Source organism: Chenopodium album, chromosome 2 (genome assembly GCF_948465745.1).
Source record: "Chenopodium album chromosome 2, dcCheAlbu1.1, whole genome shotgun sequence".
Lineage (NCBI taxonomy): Eukaryota > Viridiplantae > Streptophyta > Magnoliopsida > Caryophyllales > Amaranthaceae > Chenopodium > Chenopodium album.
In genome coordinates, this window is record NC_137835.1 from 2,234,597 (window position 1) to 2,250,721 (window position 16,125).

Below are 16,125 nucleotides of genomic sequence, written 5' to 3' on the forward strand. Positions count from 1 at the left end.
AATACTTTGAAACACAAAATGGCAAATTCTTCATCATCACCAACATCAACCTCGACTACAGCAGTCGATAAAATGCCAGATATGGCGGCAACTCCTTCAACTCCGTCGTCATCGGATGGCTGGATGGAACGGATCTTCTATCCCACCCTTCTCGGAGGTCAATCTCTCTCTCTCTCTTTTCTTCCCCTTCCCCCAAACTCAAATCATGAAAACCCTAATTTTTCCGAATTTTTGTTTTCCTACAATACAGATGCTTAGTTCTAGCATTATTTCATTATTGTCAGATAAACTTGATTCTTAAGATTAACGAAGAGGAAAAATGGCTGACTTTAAATTCTCTTGCATTTTTAGGGATTGTTGGTGGAGCAGTTGGGGCGATGTCAAAGTATAGCAAAGTTCACGGCGTTGCGAATGTTTCAGCTACTTATGCTACTAATCTTGCCATTGTTGCCGGCTGTTATTGTGGTATTCTTCTTTAATATAAGTATCATTATGTTCAATTCTTAACTTTGACTTGAATGATCACTTGGTTAGTAAATGGTAAACGTTTTTGGTATTAATTGATTTTGATGTGTAATTAGAGTATATAATTTCATGGCGCTAATGACTTTATAGTGTTTTTTGAGGGACAATGCTCATTTGTATGTTTTGGTATCGTGGTTGACTATTTAGTATCTCTTGGACTGTATTGATGGAATTCTTGTTGCTAAATGTCAATTCTTGTTCTTAATATGCAAAAGATGTTCTTGGAGTTGCATAGTTATTTGACTAATTTGAGGATTTCTATAGTAAGTTATACGGAGTATCTAATTTGTGATTAAAGAGAAATGAACCATACCAAATTTCTAGGATAGACGATATGAATCACAAGGACACCTTTTTGTCAAAATCTTGATGCTTACACCAATTGGACTATCTGCTTGCTTTTGACTAGAGTGGAATGATCAATCCATTACTGTTAGGTAGTCTATTAATCCTGCCAATATTTGCAGTCTGACTGTAGCATTAGATCATGGAAGTTGGGGATCATTTCAGTCGAGCCTAAGATTCTTGGCTAGGGTTAAGTTCTTAAGTATTGCTTTCATCAAAAGCCTTGTTTGCTTTCTAACAAATCTACCTATGAGCTTTAAGTGCCAGGTGGCTATATCTAACTAAAAAGTAGACCTAGGCTCTCCAAGTTTTGAGATTGATGAGATTGCGAAATTCGCCTTTATTACCCTTGGACCTTATTTTAATGAGGTTTTACCCTTGCTTATATTTTGCTCGTGCGTATTAGAAAGTCAAATTGTTTGTGTATTAGGAAACTATTTATTGCTTTTTGTTAAATAGAAGATTTTCTTGTTCCTAAGAAACTTGACTTAAGTTTTGTAAGGCAAACACTAACCTGAGATAGTGAAGCCATAAAGGTTGGAGTTCAACAGGACTAATACTTGAGCTAGATACTTTCAATGTTTCAATTCTTGAGGAAAGTCCTATGCCTTGCAAAAACGCTGATGTAGATTGGAGAAGAGTTGCTGCTTAAAACTTCCAGGGGGAGGGGCAAGGACAGAAGGGTTTGGTGTTTTAAGTTGCCCAAATTAGTTGGAGGATCTGTGGTTAACTGCTCAACGTGATGAGGAGTCACTTTGCAAACAAAACTGTGGGGATATCAAAACTTTCAGGGTGGAGGGGCAAGGCTATAAGAGTTTAGTGTTTTAAGCTGGCCAAACTAGTTGGAGGATCTGTGGCTAACTGTTCAAGGTGATGACTCATTTTGTAAAAATCTGAGGGGATATTATGTTCGGGCCCTTTGCGGTGGTGGTGGTGGTGGGGAAGGGGGGTGTAAAGAAGACTCTTGGCATTCAGTAACATAATATAGGACTCCAACATTCCTAAGTGTAAAATCTGACAAGGCTTATGACTTACGAGACTGACATTATAGGGTTATGTTTATGCCTTGGGCTTGTTTTATCAAACGTGAGAAACGACATGTGGCCATGTGCTTTGCCCTTGTCTTCTTATTATGATATTGGTTAAACTCACGAAGAATTTCGCTCGTATCATCTATTGGTTGTATGCTGTCTCTCTTCCATAGACATTAACCTAATTTTATTCTATTAATCTTAAAACTGTCCTTAAGCTCCCTGAGTGCACATTGTGATGTTGAAGTGCTATTTGCTGCCATACTGTGTGAAAATGACATTCTATGTACGGAGTATTTAGATTTCACTGAGCATTTTGATTTTTGACTTGCAGGAGCTCGTGAGTTTACGAGAGTAACTCGAAAATCTGAACCTGGTGATCTTATCGACTCTGCTATTGGAGGATTTTGTAGTGGAGCACTTCTTGGCCGCCTCCAAGGTTAGTATTTTTCTAGAGTAATTAAGGAATAGGGAAAGAAAGAGGAAGCATGTAACTGGAGGAAAATAAACTGTTGGAAGTTTTTAGTTTTTCCTGTTGTTTCAGCTCATAAGTGGTCTTAGGACTTAGCGTGTAAATTGAAAGCATTATCTGTGTGTATGTCTTTGTCCAAATGCTTTAAGGATCACGATGCTTTTCTTGTAAAGATTTTCAAACACTTAATTTCTGCCATGAAACAATAGATGCAACTTATGTTACTAAACACAGGTGTGATTGTTGGGTGTGGTTGTGTGCTTATTACTTAAGTGTTAGACGTGCCAATGAGGCAATGATTACTATTTTGGACGTGGGAGGGCCTGTTCTAGAATTAGACAAATTTTGAAAGATTTCAAATGTCTTTTTACATTTTAAGTACATATCCACACATTTTGGGCTGATGTGTTTGCTATCTCTTATTGAATTATTATGTCATGCCCACTTTTAAGCATACACTACATTGTTTTATCCACTTTCCTCTAATATAATAGTGTCGGGTAAGGATTCTTTACCCTTATAGTGGTGTTGAGTGTCCGATGCAAGTACTTTAGATAGATATATGAGTCGAAGTGACATAGTGCAACCTATCAACATTTCGTGTAGACCAACTTAGTATTGTGGTCTCTCTATTTACCAGGTAAGAATTTTCTTTTGCGTCAAACAAGTCAAATTGCAAATGGTGCATTGCAATTTATAGCCTTTCTTATCTGCCTGTGGCTTCATATTCAGAGAAGCATGCTTGGAAACCTCTAGTCCTACAAAGTATTTTATTAGGAGCATATAGATGGCAATTGGTTTGCAGTTATCTCCGTTAACTTCCAAATGCATAAAATCTGCACATAATTTAGTTTCTCATGCTGTTTAAGGTTTATATATGGCTTCCCTTGAGGATTATGTATTTACATCTTGTGGCATATGTATTTTTCGCCTATATAACAGACGGTGAATTAGTAATTACCATTAAAAAGTGAATTTCTAATTTTCTAAATAGTTCCTGAAACCAAGCTTGCTCTGCTAGAGTGCATTGCTTTTTAGAAACAGGTGCAAGGGGGAGGGGTTGAGGGGGTGAATAGTCCATTATTTGTCTAACTACATACCTTTGTATGGTTTTCTTACAGGTGGCCAACGCGGGGCTGTTCGTTACTCTATCATGTTTGCTATTGCTGGAACGGCAGTTGACTACACTACACTTAAATTGCAACCACTTGTGAAGAGCTACTATGATTCATTGCTTGGTAGCGACTTGAAATTGCCTGAGTGGTCTCCCATCCGGATACTTGATGAAGAAGAACTGGCTGCTAAACGAGCTCGTGAAGAACAACTACATGCTCAAAGAGCCATAACTATGAAGGGCAAAGAATCTTAAATTAAGTTTTTTACTTCTAATTTTTGATAGGCATATTATAAATTTCCAATTTGAAGGGCATTAATGAAGTCTTACCACTTCACTTCAGCCAAAAAAGGAAGTACAGACTGTAAAATTGAGTTCTTTTTTGTTAGTGGTCTCCTGCAATTTTCCGCCTGTAATATATCTGGGTTAAAGATGTGATGGGTTGCATGTTCGATTGAATAACGCCATAACCTGGAATCAGGAGATCTAGAGTCACTGATATGCGCCTTTTTGCTCTTTGTATGAATGGTCTTGTACTAAATTTGTAGCTTCAGCTTGTATCAGCTCGGAATTGACTTATAAAATTGGGTTTAGCCTGCCCATATACCTCAGCAAAAGCTTTGAGAGTGTTCTCCTTTTTGAGTTTATTAGTTATACAAGTATTTATAAATGTAAACAATACCCTGAATTCCCTTGTGATTTTTGGTTGAGCTGCTTTTGATTTCCCTCCTTCCTTCTCTTGAAGCTCCACAAAACCCTCTAGCATAAATAATGAGGTCCATCCATAATGTAGTAGTGTATCACACAAAGTATATAGCTGTTCATCGGTTTCAAAACTTTAGAACTCTTTATTTACCTGTTCACTAACCATGTGAAATTGTGAATTGCAAAGCTTGTTTGCTTATAAATTAAATATACAGCCATATGTGTTAAAACCTTAAAATTAATACTTCATTTATTAATGATCATTCCAAATTTATTAACAGCTTAACAAGTACTACGTACAAGGATATATAAGCTCACCATCAACTATAGAGTAAGGTGAATTACTATGAACAATAATTTACATTTATCATCCGCTTGGTGGCTCTCTAAACAAAAAAAAATAGCATCATTGTTATTTCGCTAAGGATATTTCACCCGGTTAATTATTCCATATTACTCGTATACGAGTAGATATTTTTTTTTTCAATCAATAGTACGCAGTCACGCACTGTACGGCTGCACTCATCCTCCATCCAAAAACTCAAGACCTGCAGATCAGCTAAAACGCCGTATCTCCACTTTTCCGCACCTTCGAAAAACAATCGAATACCAGAGTTACAAACAATTGGCGAAGGAGGAGGAACATACCAAAGTTTTCTCTCTCCTCAACTCTCTCATTAGAGGATGACGGAGGTGGCGAGCTCGGTAGTACACGAAGTGTTGGGAAGACGAGCCGAAGACATAGACCAACCTATTATTGATTACATCGTCAATGTCCTCGCCGACGAAGATTTCGATTTCGGCGCCGAAGGTGACGGCGTTTACGACGCACTCGGCGAGCTCCTTGTCTATTCTGGCGCCGTTACCGATTTCTCTGAGTGCCGCTCTGTAATTTTCTCTCTCTTTTATTCTATTGCTTTATTTGTTTGATTATTATGATGTTGATTATGACTTAATTTGACAGTTTGTATTGATAGTAATTGTTAGTTGATTATGATGTTAGGGTATTAGAGATTGGAGGTGGTTTGTTATTGGATTCTTGTGATTTTAATTATATTGGGACTAAAGTTTTGATTTTTCAGTATTATGTGATCTAGGATTAGGGTTTACTGTTAGGTTTATATTAATTCGGCTTAAGAGAATGTATGGACTACTCAAAATAAGCATAATAAAGTATCTAGGAGAGGACAATGAATTTGTTGATATGCAAAGGGATTTTTATAGTGAAGTCTTGTGTCTTGTAAGGCTTCCTGCTGTAATTTGCTGTTACCTTTCTTGCCTTTTGAATAACATTTGCATTCCAAGCTTCACTTTGCCATATTGCCATGTCATACCATTCAAATCCTTTTGTTGGGTAAGAGAGGGAAGGACAGGTGAGGTGAGCTTTTTGTTTTTTTTTCGATCAAACTTCCATAGGTGATAGGTTTACTTACTGCTAGCTGTTTTAGGTGAACAATATACATAATCCATTAAGGTTTAAAAGTGTTACTCTTATCAAATGCGACTATTTTTATAAGTTGTTACACTTTCATTTTTGGCAAACCCTTTGTATAACAAAGAGGCACTAGGCAATAAAGGTAGAGTGCCTTTTTTGCTCTAGGCGAGGCACATTTAAAGCGGCTCACCAGAGGTGCACATATGCAGTTTTCATTAACTTCTTTTTATATTGTGTGCCTCACTTCCAAGAGGCAAAGTGCACCAAAGCGCACTCAGTCGTAGTAGGATCTTCATCGCCTCATTGCCCTCGAACCTTTTTATACATTGGGCAAACCTTTACGTATTCATCTCTTTCCTCTCATGATCCCCACCCGAACCCGTTACTACTTTTTTATTATTATTTCTCCTTTCATATTCTTTACTTTTCAATAAACTATTACCTCCACTATGGGAGGTATTTGGTAAAGAGCTTATGGGGCATTATTGGCTTATTTGACCAAATTGACCGCTAGATAAGTTAATTTGAAGTGTTTGGTGGAGAGCTGATTCAAAAAATTTATTTCATTAAATAAGCTCTTTTTCAATAAGTAATTTTAAAGAACCTTTTATTAGTTGTTTTAAATTTTTTAGGTGAAATTATACTTATACCCCCATTTAGTCTAAAACCCGAATTCAACTACCTACCCCACAATTAGCTTATTAGCCATTTTGCATTCACAAATAGCTTTAAGCAATCAATTATTTACCAAATTCTTTATGTAAACGTTTAATACAATACGCTAGTCAAAATTAGCTAACATAATCAGTTCAACTTTTAGCTTTTTACCGTACACGACCTATAGTTTTCATGGTTTTGTAATACTCTAACTACCCCACTTACATTTAATTATGTTCAAGTCAATTAAATTTACTTAAACTATGTGCCGGTCAAATTGTAACTTTTTTTTTTTTTTAATTTTTTTAAAATAGAGGGAATATCGATATCTTAAATCTGTTGTGTTATGATGAAACCTATTTGATTTTTTTTTTTTTGTATATTGGCAATCTTGACAGGTGTGTAGCATATTATGTGATAAATTTGGGAAACATGGATTAGTTAAGCCAAAGCCAACTGTAAGAAGTCTAGCAGCACCAGTAAGGATGTTTGATGGGATGGACGAAGATGTCGTGCCAAAAAAAAAGGTCGAGGAGGTAGATGGCCCTCTATTGACTGAGCGTGACAAAATGAAGATTGAGAGGAAGAAGAGGAAGGACGAACGTCAAAGAGAGGTAAATTCAATGCTTTCTTACAAGGTTGTTTGTCACAAGTCTTAATTTGTTTATTTACTTGTGTCCCGCTTAAACAACTTCAAGCTTATTGGTTTGGAACAGCAAATTGGATGCTTCCTGGACTAGTATATATTTATTGTTTGACTGGTGTCAGATTGCTAGGAGTGTATGTAATATGCCATTCTGAGTTGCTTGGTGGGGGGTTATCTAATCATCGAGGCACAAATGAAAGCATCACAATATATTCAGTATTATAACTCTCCCTCTGTCCTCAAATATCTTCATATTAGGTTTCAACACACTTATTTAGGATTTAGTAGGGTGGGGTGAGAGTGTGAGAGAAAGTGAGTTAGTGGATGGGTTTACTTCGCATGATATGTGAAAACTTTTCCATCTTAAGTAGCATGAAGTTTTTTTGTAATGTAAGCAGGTTATCTGTAGACAGAGAGAGATATAATGGATCAAATCAAATAACATAACCTATTTCAACTTTTTGTTTGGAATGAACTAGGCATTTCACTTCTTTCCCAACCTATACTCAATAGGAAGACTAGGCTTGCTGTATGGGGGGGGGGGGGTGGGAGGGGGGGGAGGGCATAATATGCAATGTGTTTCAACTTCCTTTGAACTCTATTTTGATTGAAGTAATGTGTAGAATTCCCAGGTCTTAGTGTCTAGTTAGTTTTGCTCTCCTGATGCCTATTAGTTGTCTATATCTATCTTGTATCCCCTTTACATTCGTTTTCTTATTGTTCAAAATTAAACAGGTTCAATACCTGAAGCATGTGGAAGAAATGGAAGCTGTCAGAGCAGGAATGCCTGTTGTATGCGTAAATCACGGGCAAGACACTGGTGGACCTACTATCAGGGATATCCATTTAGATAGCTTTACTGTATCTGTTGGAGGCCGGGATCTCATTGTAGATGGTTCAGTGACTCTTTCTTTTGGGAGACACTATGGTATGTTTTCCACAATCCGATATTCTGTGAGGCACCCCCTCCTCAAGTCTCTTGCTCATTAGAAATGACAATGAGCAATCTAATCTTTAAAAATTCAGCAGTGTATTTCCGGTGACTTAGTTAATGCTATTGTTCTTCTTTGGCAGGACTTATTGGAAGAAATGGTACAGGAAAAACTACATTCCTCAGGCACCTGGCCTTGAAGGCTATTGATGGTATTCCAAAAAACTGCCAAATACTACATGTGGAGCAAGAAGTGGTGGGAGATGACACAACTGCCTTACAGTGTGTACTCAATTCAGACATTGAACGAAACCAGCTTTTGCAAGAAGAAGCTCGCTTATTAGCACTGCAGGTGAAACTTTACTTCTAAAACTTTCATCACATGCAGTTAGGTACATTACATTATTACAGTTATTTGGATATTAATTGCTCTCTATTTATCTTTTCAATAGAGAGAACATGAACTTCAGGGCTCAGATGAAAAAAGCAATGGTGCATTGAACGGAGATATTGGTAAAGATAACATTACGGAGAGGCTGCAAGAAATATACAAAAGACTTGAACTCATAGATGCTGATTCAGCAGAGGCACGAGCAGCCTCAATCCTTGCGGTCAGTATGAGCATATATTGATATTGCTTTCGTTTGGCTGTGATCTTGGTTTAGCCAGATTATTTTCTAAATATATAGAATGTGCTCTACTCAACTTATTTTGGATTTTTTTTGGGTAAAAGTAAGCTAAACATATTGCCAAAAAGGGAAAGTTACATGAGAGTGGCATACCACTCATTACAAGCACCAAAATCACCTCATCACATCATAACAAAAAATAGACCAAACACACTGTACTAGTGTACTGAGTTACAAATTGAAAGAAACCATTCTCCACTTATCACTAAGTCTAGCTTGTACAGTTGTACAGGGTGTCTGATGTATGTAGTCATACCCTTGCAATAACACAGTGGGCTGCATGATTAAAACTATGACTGAATAAATATCAATTTCATGTACGATGGCTACATGAGCTTTACACATTCAAACAGAAATGAATTGCCATGAAATAGCTTAGGGAGATCTGGGGTGTCCTTGATTCTTCTTGATTCTAAGTTGTTTTTTTTGGAACAGGTCACTTGCTATTCAGTGTTGTTGATGCCTATACTAAATACTGATAGTTTGTTGGCAATTGGAATATTTCCAGGGTCTTAGTTTCTCACCAGAGATGCAGCATAAGGCCACAAGAACCTTTTCTGGAGGATGGAGAATGCGTATAGCTCTTGCACGTGCGTTGTTTATAGAGCCTGATCTATTACTTCTTGATGAACCAACAGTAAGTATTATGCTCATTCGAACTCTTATTTTTTTATGGTATTGATGTAATGGTTGCCTCTGAATTTTATGTGCAGAACCATCTTGATCTACATGCTGTGCTGTGGCTGGAGTCTTACTTATTGAAATGGCCCAAAACATTTATAGTTGTGTCTCATGCCAGAGAATTTTTGAATTCGGTAGAGTTTTAATTTGAAGCTGTTGGTTGGCAAGGATGTTTGACTAGTAATACCATATTCTGAACTTTGTCAAGTGGAATTATTAAAAATATCATTTCAATATATCCTTTCAGGTTGTCACTGATATCATTTATCTGCATGGGCAAAAATTGACTACATTCAAAGGAGATTATGACACATTTGAGAGGACAAGAGAGGAACAACTGAAGGTTCAACAGAGAGCAGTTGAGGCTAATGAAAAATCCAGGTCGCATATGCAGGTCTGTGGTCAAAAGTTGCTGCAATCGATTTAATTGTTGTAGCTTGTTTATATCATGTCAATGATTGCTTTCAGCATCCACCATTACACATTCAAGTAGTATTTTTCTTAAATTTATTTTATTGTGTTCTAGTCGATATTATTCCCTTCAAGGTCTCGTAGCTTTTCATTGTGTATTTTCTGGCCTGCTCTCTATATTTATGCGTGCTAAGCTTTATTCTTCATTTCTTCCTATGTTGCAGGCTTTTATTGACAAATTTCGTTACAATGCGAAGCGTGCATCTCTTGTTCAATCTAGAATCAAGGTGCTAATTGATATTCTTCTAACTTTGTTGATTAAGGTTTTTGGATTATGATGTCTTTGCTATTTGTTGGATGATCTAAGATTCTCCCGTTTTGGAACTTAATGTTCAAGTGAATAGCTCTTACCTTTTGATTTATTACTTGTTTAACTAACTTTTCAATAAGAAAATATTCCATGTTATATTATAAATCTGCACTGTTGGTTTCTTTTTCCAGATGATTAGTATTTTAAATTTTCGCCATGTTGATTTTTTTTACTGAATGCTTCTCTTTCTATTAATTTTTATCTTAACAGGCACTAGACCGCTTGGGTGTTGTTGATGCAATTGTTAATGATCCTGAGTATGCTTACCATCTTCATAGCTTGCTTCTTTAACATTTTACGTGTCTTTGGCTTATGATTTGACGCTGTGTTTTCTTCAAGTTAATATTCAGTTTTCTACCTTGGCAGTTACAAATTTGAATTTCCAACACCAGATGACCGACCAGGTCCTCCTATCATAAGTTTCAGGTATGTTTATAGTTCTGATTTTCATTCTTTGCTTCTGATTTTGAATTTACGCACAGGTATAATTGTATTTATTATAGATAAACCTTAATCTCCTTAATTTCTTGGAAGCTTTGTGGAATCTGGCTCTTTATGCTTGATTTTTATGTCCGAATTCATCTTTGTAAATAACTGATTCTGGTTATGAAGCCAGGATTTATTCTGAAGTTGTTTATGTTTGAATGTTGTTTTAGTGATGCATCTTTTGCTTATCCTGGCGGACCGACACTGTTCAAGAATTTGAATTTTGGGATTGATTTGGACAGTCGTATTGCTAGTAAGTTTTTCATCTTAGTTCTCCATGCTTTTTGTCTGCTTGACTGCTTGTAGGTGCTTATGGATTCTCCTCAGCAATTTGGGTTCTTCTATCTTTCTTTTGTTTTTGATTTGATTATCTGCAGTATGAGTGAACAACTGCATTTATTTGGAAATTCTGTTACTTTACATGTAAAAGGCAATAAGGTCTGATGTGTTGCTTTTGGGTCTATGTTGAATGATCTCTTCTTGTTTGACTGATTTATTTGTTAATGAATCTTTTTTTTTTTTTTTTTTTTTTTTTTTTTTTTTTCCCCTTGAAACAATTTGTTAATGAATCTTTGAAGTTTGCTGTCTCTATCATCCTTGCCATCTTGTGTAATTGTTTTGATTAAGCTCCCAACCATTACCAGTGGACATGATTCATGAATTAGTCTCTCTATATCTTACAGAATGTTTGCCAAGGAACATGATTCAGTTTAGGTGAGGAATTTAGGTGTATGCCTATATTCATAACTTCATAAGTGATGATATCTATATTTAGATAAGGCATTTTGTTTCCCATTAGAATGATTTTGGTTTGATTTGGACCAAGCATGTTGTCAAATTTTTAGGTGAAAAGTCTTGATTATTGGATGCTTTTGATCTAAATTTAATACTATTCTGCAGTGGTTGGTCCTAATGGTATCGGTAAGTCCACAATACTCAACTTGATTGCTGGGGAACTGCAACCAAGCTCAGGAACTGTATTCCGTTCAGCTAAGGTATACAGTATGTACATTGGTACACATTTTATCAAACTATTATCCTTGTTGCATTAAACTTTCTATTGCTGCCTGGAATTATATGGTTATTGTAATTAGCCTTGGTATTGTATTTTTTCTTTAATTTTGCAATTGTTAATGCTTGACATTTCTTTTTCAGAGCTTTAAAAAATTAGAAGTCTTCTTGTCTCAGTATTGTAATGTCATCATTTGTGATGTATTGCAGTTAGTATCTTTTCTACTTTTTATTTCTTTCCTCGTTGATTGCTGAGTGATGGCGTGGTGCTGTGTGGTCGTGCATCATTTCTACGGAAACTTCACAAGCATTAATGTCAGGGCAATACCTGTTTTCATACGCCACCTTTCAAGCCTATAGCTGGAGTTAAATTGGCTTCCTGAGCTACTTTATCTATGTGTGAATGCTAACACTGCTGTATCTTTCTGTGAATTATTTGATAGTCTTAGTCAGTTACTTGCTGATTGTTTTTCTTCCCTGCCTTGTCATTTGTTCAACTGCCTGTTTTTTATGCTTGCTTGGTTCACATGTCTTTTTGGTTGGGCTTTTTTTTTTTTTTTTTTTTTTTTTTTTTGAATAGTAGTAGGATTCTTTAACTTAGACCAGACTCTTGGTGTTGTAGAACTGAAAGGAGCTTATGGCTTTATAAACAATTAAGTTCATGAAGAAAATCTTGAAGGCATGTTTTCTCATGTTTCTTTCAATCGCAGTCAACTTCTAATCTTTTACTTTATATATGCAGGTCCGTATTGCTGTATTTAGTCAGCACCATGTTGATGGATTGGACTTGTCTTCAAATCCTCTTCTATATTTGATGCGCTGCTTCCCGGTAGGTTTTCTGAGAATGTTGTTTTTATTGTCGGTTACATGAAATTATTCCTTAGAATTAAATAACACCATTGCATTATGTAAAGACTGCTCCATTATGTAGGGCTGTTTTACACAGGATTTTACTTGCCATCCCTTGAAACATGTCACTTGTGGCAATAAATTCAGAGCTTGATGTTGGTTTATTATTGGCTATTTTCTTATGTCTTTAGTTGTAGCAATAAAGCTGCTATTCACATTGATAATATTAATTTCTACATGTCTAGATAATTGTTATTCATTTTGTGGTCACTATGAATGTTTTGCCCTCGGTTCTTAATAAATTAAGGTGCTCAAAAATACATGTTCATATACATCTATAAAAACTATCGAAAACCATGATTAAGTAAAAAAAAATCAACTTTACAGATTATGCTTCAACAGCTGTGACATACAGTGTAAAGGTTGTGAGAAGCCACTTATGCAACTATGCCACTGGTTCTTCCTCTGTTTTTTTACTTGCAATGTTTTGACTCTTACATTATTCACATATTGAACCTTGATTGTTTTTTTTGTTAATTTCTTCCTCTGTTTTTTTACTTGCAATGTTTTGACTCTTACATTATTCACATATTGAACCTTGATTGTTTTTTTTGTTAATTTATACTGAAGCAAAAATGCAGTCACGTGGGATCTCTCTTTTGTTTTTTGATTAGGAATGTGGGATTTTGTTAGACTCGTCTTATTATTATTATTTTTTTTTGTAGTACTGACAAGTGTGATATTCATGACATCGCAAATTAAAATTTTTTGAAGTGTATGGAACAATGGAAAATTGGACCTCAACCAGTTTAGGAATAAAGTAGTCCAGCCAAAAGCTTCGCATAAGTGATTAGGAATAAAGTAGACTAGCCAAAAGCTTCACATAAGCTATTACATACCTTTAAAGCAAAAGCCTTCAGAAAAAACCCCGAGTTAGCTCGAGAAGTCTCAGTTTCAGGAAAATGTAGCAAAGATGTCCCAGCAGACTCTGTTAAGGCAGTACAGGTCAAGAGATTGTGAACTTGTAATAGTAGTAGCTGGTGTCTTTGCATTCTTGGCTTAAGCAGGAGAAGAAGGATTGGTCTATCTAGTTGAGTACTTTCATTAAGTTTTGTTGAAGAATCTGATTTGGCAGTTGCTGCTTCCATCAGAATCCCTCGGCCTAGGATGTTATGTTATCTATGTTTCCCACTATCCGATGAGAAAGAACCGATTTTTAAGGTGTCCACAGTTTCAGACTTTCAGTAGGACCCCAGGCAACATTTTTTGGCATTAAACTGTAGTTACTTTCCGATGCAGTTACCTACTTAGTCACTAATCAGTAGCTTTTATTAAATAATTTGGCATAGAGAAATATGTGCAAAATTGGTGAACATGTTGAGTAGGGAATTTATGATGGAGAACTTTATTTAGTGACTTTCATTGTATACTTGAAAGATTTGACCGGACTATTCTGAAAACTTTATATATGTTAATATTTCAGGGTGTTCCTGAACAGAAGTTGAGAGGTCATTTGGGTTCATTTGGTATAACTGGAAATCTTGCGCTTCAGCCAATGTACACCTTATCTGGTATGTTCCTTTTGCAGCATATTGGTATGCTGGTCATAGTGGAAACTTTCTCGTAGCTTGCAGGATGGATGCGATCCAATTCTGATTCATTTTTTTTACTTAATCTTGTCTGCTTCTCGGTGATCCTGCAATTTATGGTTGTTGAAATTTTGGGACTCCATTAATGGGATAGAATGGTTTTTTGTAACAGGTGGTCAAAAGAGCAGAGTAGCTTTTGCAAAGATTACTTTCAAGAAGCCACATTTATTATTGCTGGACGAGCCATCAAATCATCTTGTAAGTATTTTCATCGTTGTGATTATTGTTTACTTTGTATTTCGTATAACAGAGTGCTAAATTGCTGAACCATGGGTGAGGCAGCAGTGCCCTCAAAATCTTAAATGTATCAGGTGGATGAATTATTGAATTAACAAACTTTTATGAATTGAAAAGTCGAGTTCTTTGTTGCATAGTTCATTTCTGTATGTAGTTCGCGTCAAAAATAATGAAAAAATGTGGGCTTGACATTTTCTTTTTTCCAGTTTGTGTCTGACATGTCACAAAAATATGAAAATAATGTGGATTGACTTATTTGTTCATATTAAAGGTTAACAATTAGTAAATGTATTTGCTATATCAGCTTGATTTGTTTCTGCTATTTCCCAATATTGTTCTGTCATCATACATTTGTTCATAGTAGAAGATTGCCAACCTTTAAAAATAGCAGTTGGCAAGTTATGTGAAGAATCCTTCAATGTGGTTTGTGGGTTTACTGTTCTATGTAGGAGACGTTTCAATTAAAATTTCAAGACATTATTTGATTATGGTAATTTAAATTAACTGCAGGATTTGGATGCCGTAGAAGCTCTTATCCAGGGTCTTGTTATGTTCCAAGGAGGAATACTGATGGTATTATTTTCTTTCATTTGGCTGTAGCCTATAGCTACCATTTATTGATACTTTTTTTTTATTTTTTATGGCTGTTTTGCCCCAATTGATAGTAATGGTAATGATGTTAAGTCCAACATTGTCCGTGATAATGCTTCCTCACCTCTAATTATGTGTTGAAATTTTCATCATAACTGTTTATTGCACTATCATGGACGTTGTTGCGAAACTTTCCTAACTCATTACCATTGCCTTCGAATGTTACTTATAATCTGTACCAAACCAACCATTGGAGCACAAACACAACAATCCCTAACTGGATAAGTGATGTCTATGTCTATGTCTATGTCTATGTCTATGCAGGTTAGTCACGATGAACACTTAATTTCCAACAGTGTTGATGAGCTGTGGGCAGTGTCTGATGGGATCGTGACACCTTTCCGTGGGACATTCCAAGATTATAAGAAGTTACTGCACTCATCTTGAGTTGAGTCAGTTGTCAAAACATGAGTTCTAAAGTTTTTATGTAGCGAACCCATAATATGTTTTTATGTGGTGGGCATAGAATATCACTAATGTGAAATGGCTGGAGTGTTTGAAACCATAGCAAACATGCTGCTGTATGTTGCCACTAATTAAGAGTTGGAGTGTTTGATTATGTTATTCTTACGAACAATTACTATACAGCAATCACTAATTGATTATATTCATATGCAACATGCAAAAAAGTTGAAAAATAACGAATATCAAATAGCTATATGGTTTTATTACTCCTATGATTATTTAGGGTCCATATTGATGGATTGAAATTTATAGAGTTGAACTAAAACAAAATGACCTGAAGTCCTGAACTATACTAAATTCAATAATACTCCGTAATAGTAATAACAGCCACATGGTGATATCTGATACTGTGTTTCTTCATGGTCATTTGTTTTTTTTTGAAACCACATGGTCATTTGGTTAGGTAAAGGAGAATGGAGGTTAAACAAATTTTGTAATAAGTTCACTTGCTTAGAGAAGTTTATTAAATAAACTTTTTACAATCCATGAGAATAATTTTTGATGAATTTGTTCTTCACGTTCATCATTATTAAAAAATAATTCAATGCCATATTAGTAAAAATTAATGAATTAGACATGGCAACTTAAATTCAATTACCACATAGGTAAAAATTTAAACAAAAATTTTTGTATACACCCGCTTTACACTAATATTACTGTACATCGAGCAGTATAAAGGTAACTTTTATTTAATTTTAGGGTAACTTTTTGCCTTTTTTTGGGTAACTTTAAACATAATACAATTTATATATATATATGGGTGTT

At 35.6% G+C, this 16,125-nt stretch overlaps 2 protein-coding genes across 2 annotated transcripts; both read left to right on the forward strand.

Annotated features, from left to right (window-relative positions):
- LOC145579262 (uncharacterized) lies at window positions 1-4,037 on the forward strand. The gene is made up of 4 exons (XM_081636511.1): window positions 1-157; window positions 352-465; window positions 2,236-2,340; window positions 3,495-4,037. Exons 1-4 carry the CDS (start codon window positions 19-21, stop codon window positions 3,740-3,742), a joined length of 606 nt encoding a protein of 201 aa, XP_081492637.1. The 5' UTR covers window positions 1-18; the 3' UTR covers window positions 3,743-4,037.
- A 754-nt stretch (window positions 4,038-4,791) lies between these two features.
- Window positions 4,792-15,459, forward strand: LOC145592666 (ABC transporter F family member 3-like). The gene is made up of 18 exons (XM_081649178.1): window positions 4,792-5,080; window positions 6,683-6,898; window positions 7,666-7,858; window positions 8,005-8,213; window positions 8,314-8,472; window positions 9,059-9,187; window positions 9,264-9,365; window positions 9,479-9,625; window positions 9,867-9,929; window positions 10,223-10,269; window positions 10,379-10,438; window positions 10,669-10,751; window positions 11,399-11,493; window positions 12,252-12,338; window positions 13,842-13,929; window positions 14,120-14,205; window positions 14,755-14,817; window positions 15,160-15,459. The coding sequence occupies exons 1-18, from the start codon at window positions 4,877-4,879 to the stop codon at window positions 15,280-15,282; spliced, it is 2,154 nt and encodes a 717-aa protein (XP_081505304.1). The 5' UTR covers window positions 4,792-4,876; the 3' UTR covers window positions 15,283-15,459.
- Window positions 15,460-16,125: the final 666 nt, after the last annotated feature.

Coding starts and splice junctions, on each gene's coding strand:
- LOC145592666 (XM_081649178.1), top strand. CDS start 4,877: ATGACGGAGGTGGCGAGCTCGGTAGTACACGAAGTGTTGGGAAGACGA. Junction 8,473..9,058: donor GAGCAGCCTCAATCCTTGCG/GTCAGTATGAGC, acceptor GAATATTTCCAG/GGTCTTAGTTTCTCACCAGA. Junction 9,930..10,222: donor TTGTTCAATCTAGAATCAAG/GTGCTAATTGAT, acceptor TTATCTTAACAG/GCACTAGACCGCTTGGGTGT.
- LOC145579262 (XM_081636511.1), top strand. CDS start 19: ATGGCAAATTCTTCATCATCACCAACATCAACCTCGACTACAGCAGTC. Junction 466..2,235: donor TGTTGCCGGCTGTTATTGTG/GTATTCTTCTTT, acceptor TTTGACTTGCAG/GAGCTCGTGAGTTTACGAGA. Junction 2,341..3,494: donor ACTTCTTGGCCGCCTCCAAG/GTTAGTATTTTT, acceptor GTTTTCTTACAG/GTGGCCAACGCGGGGCTGTT.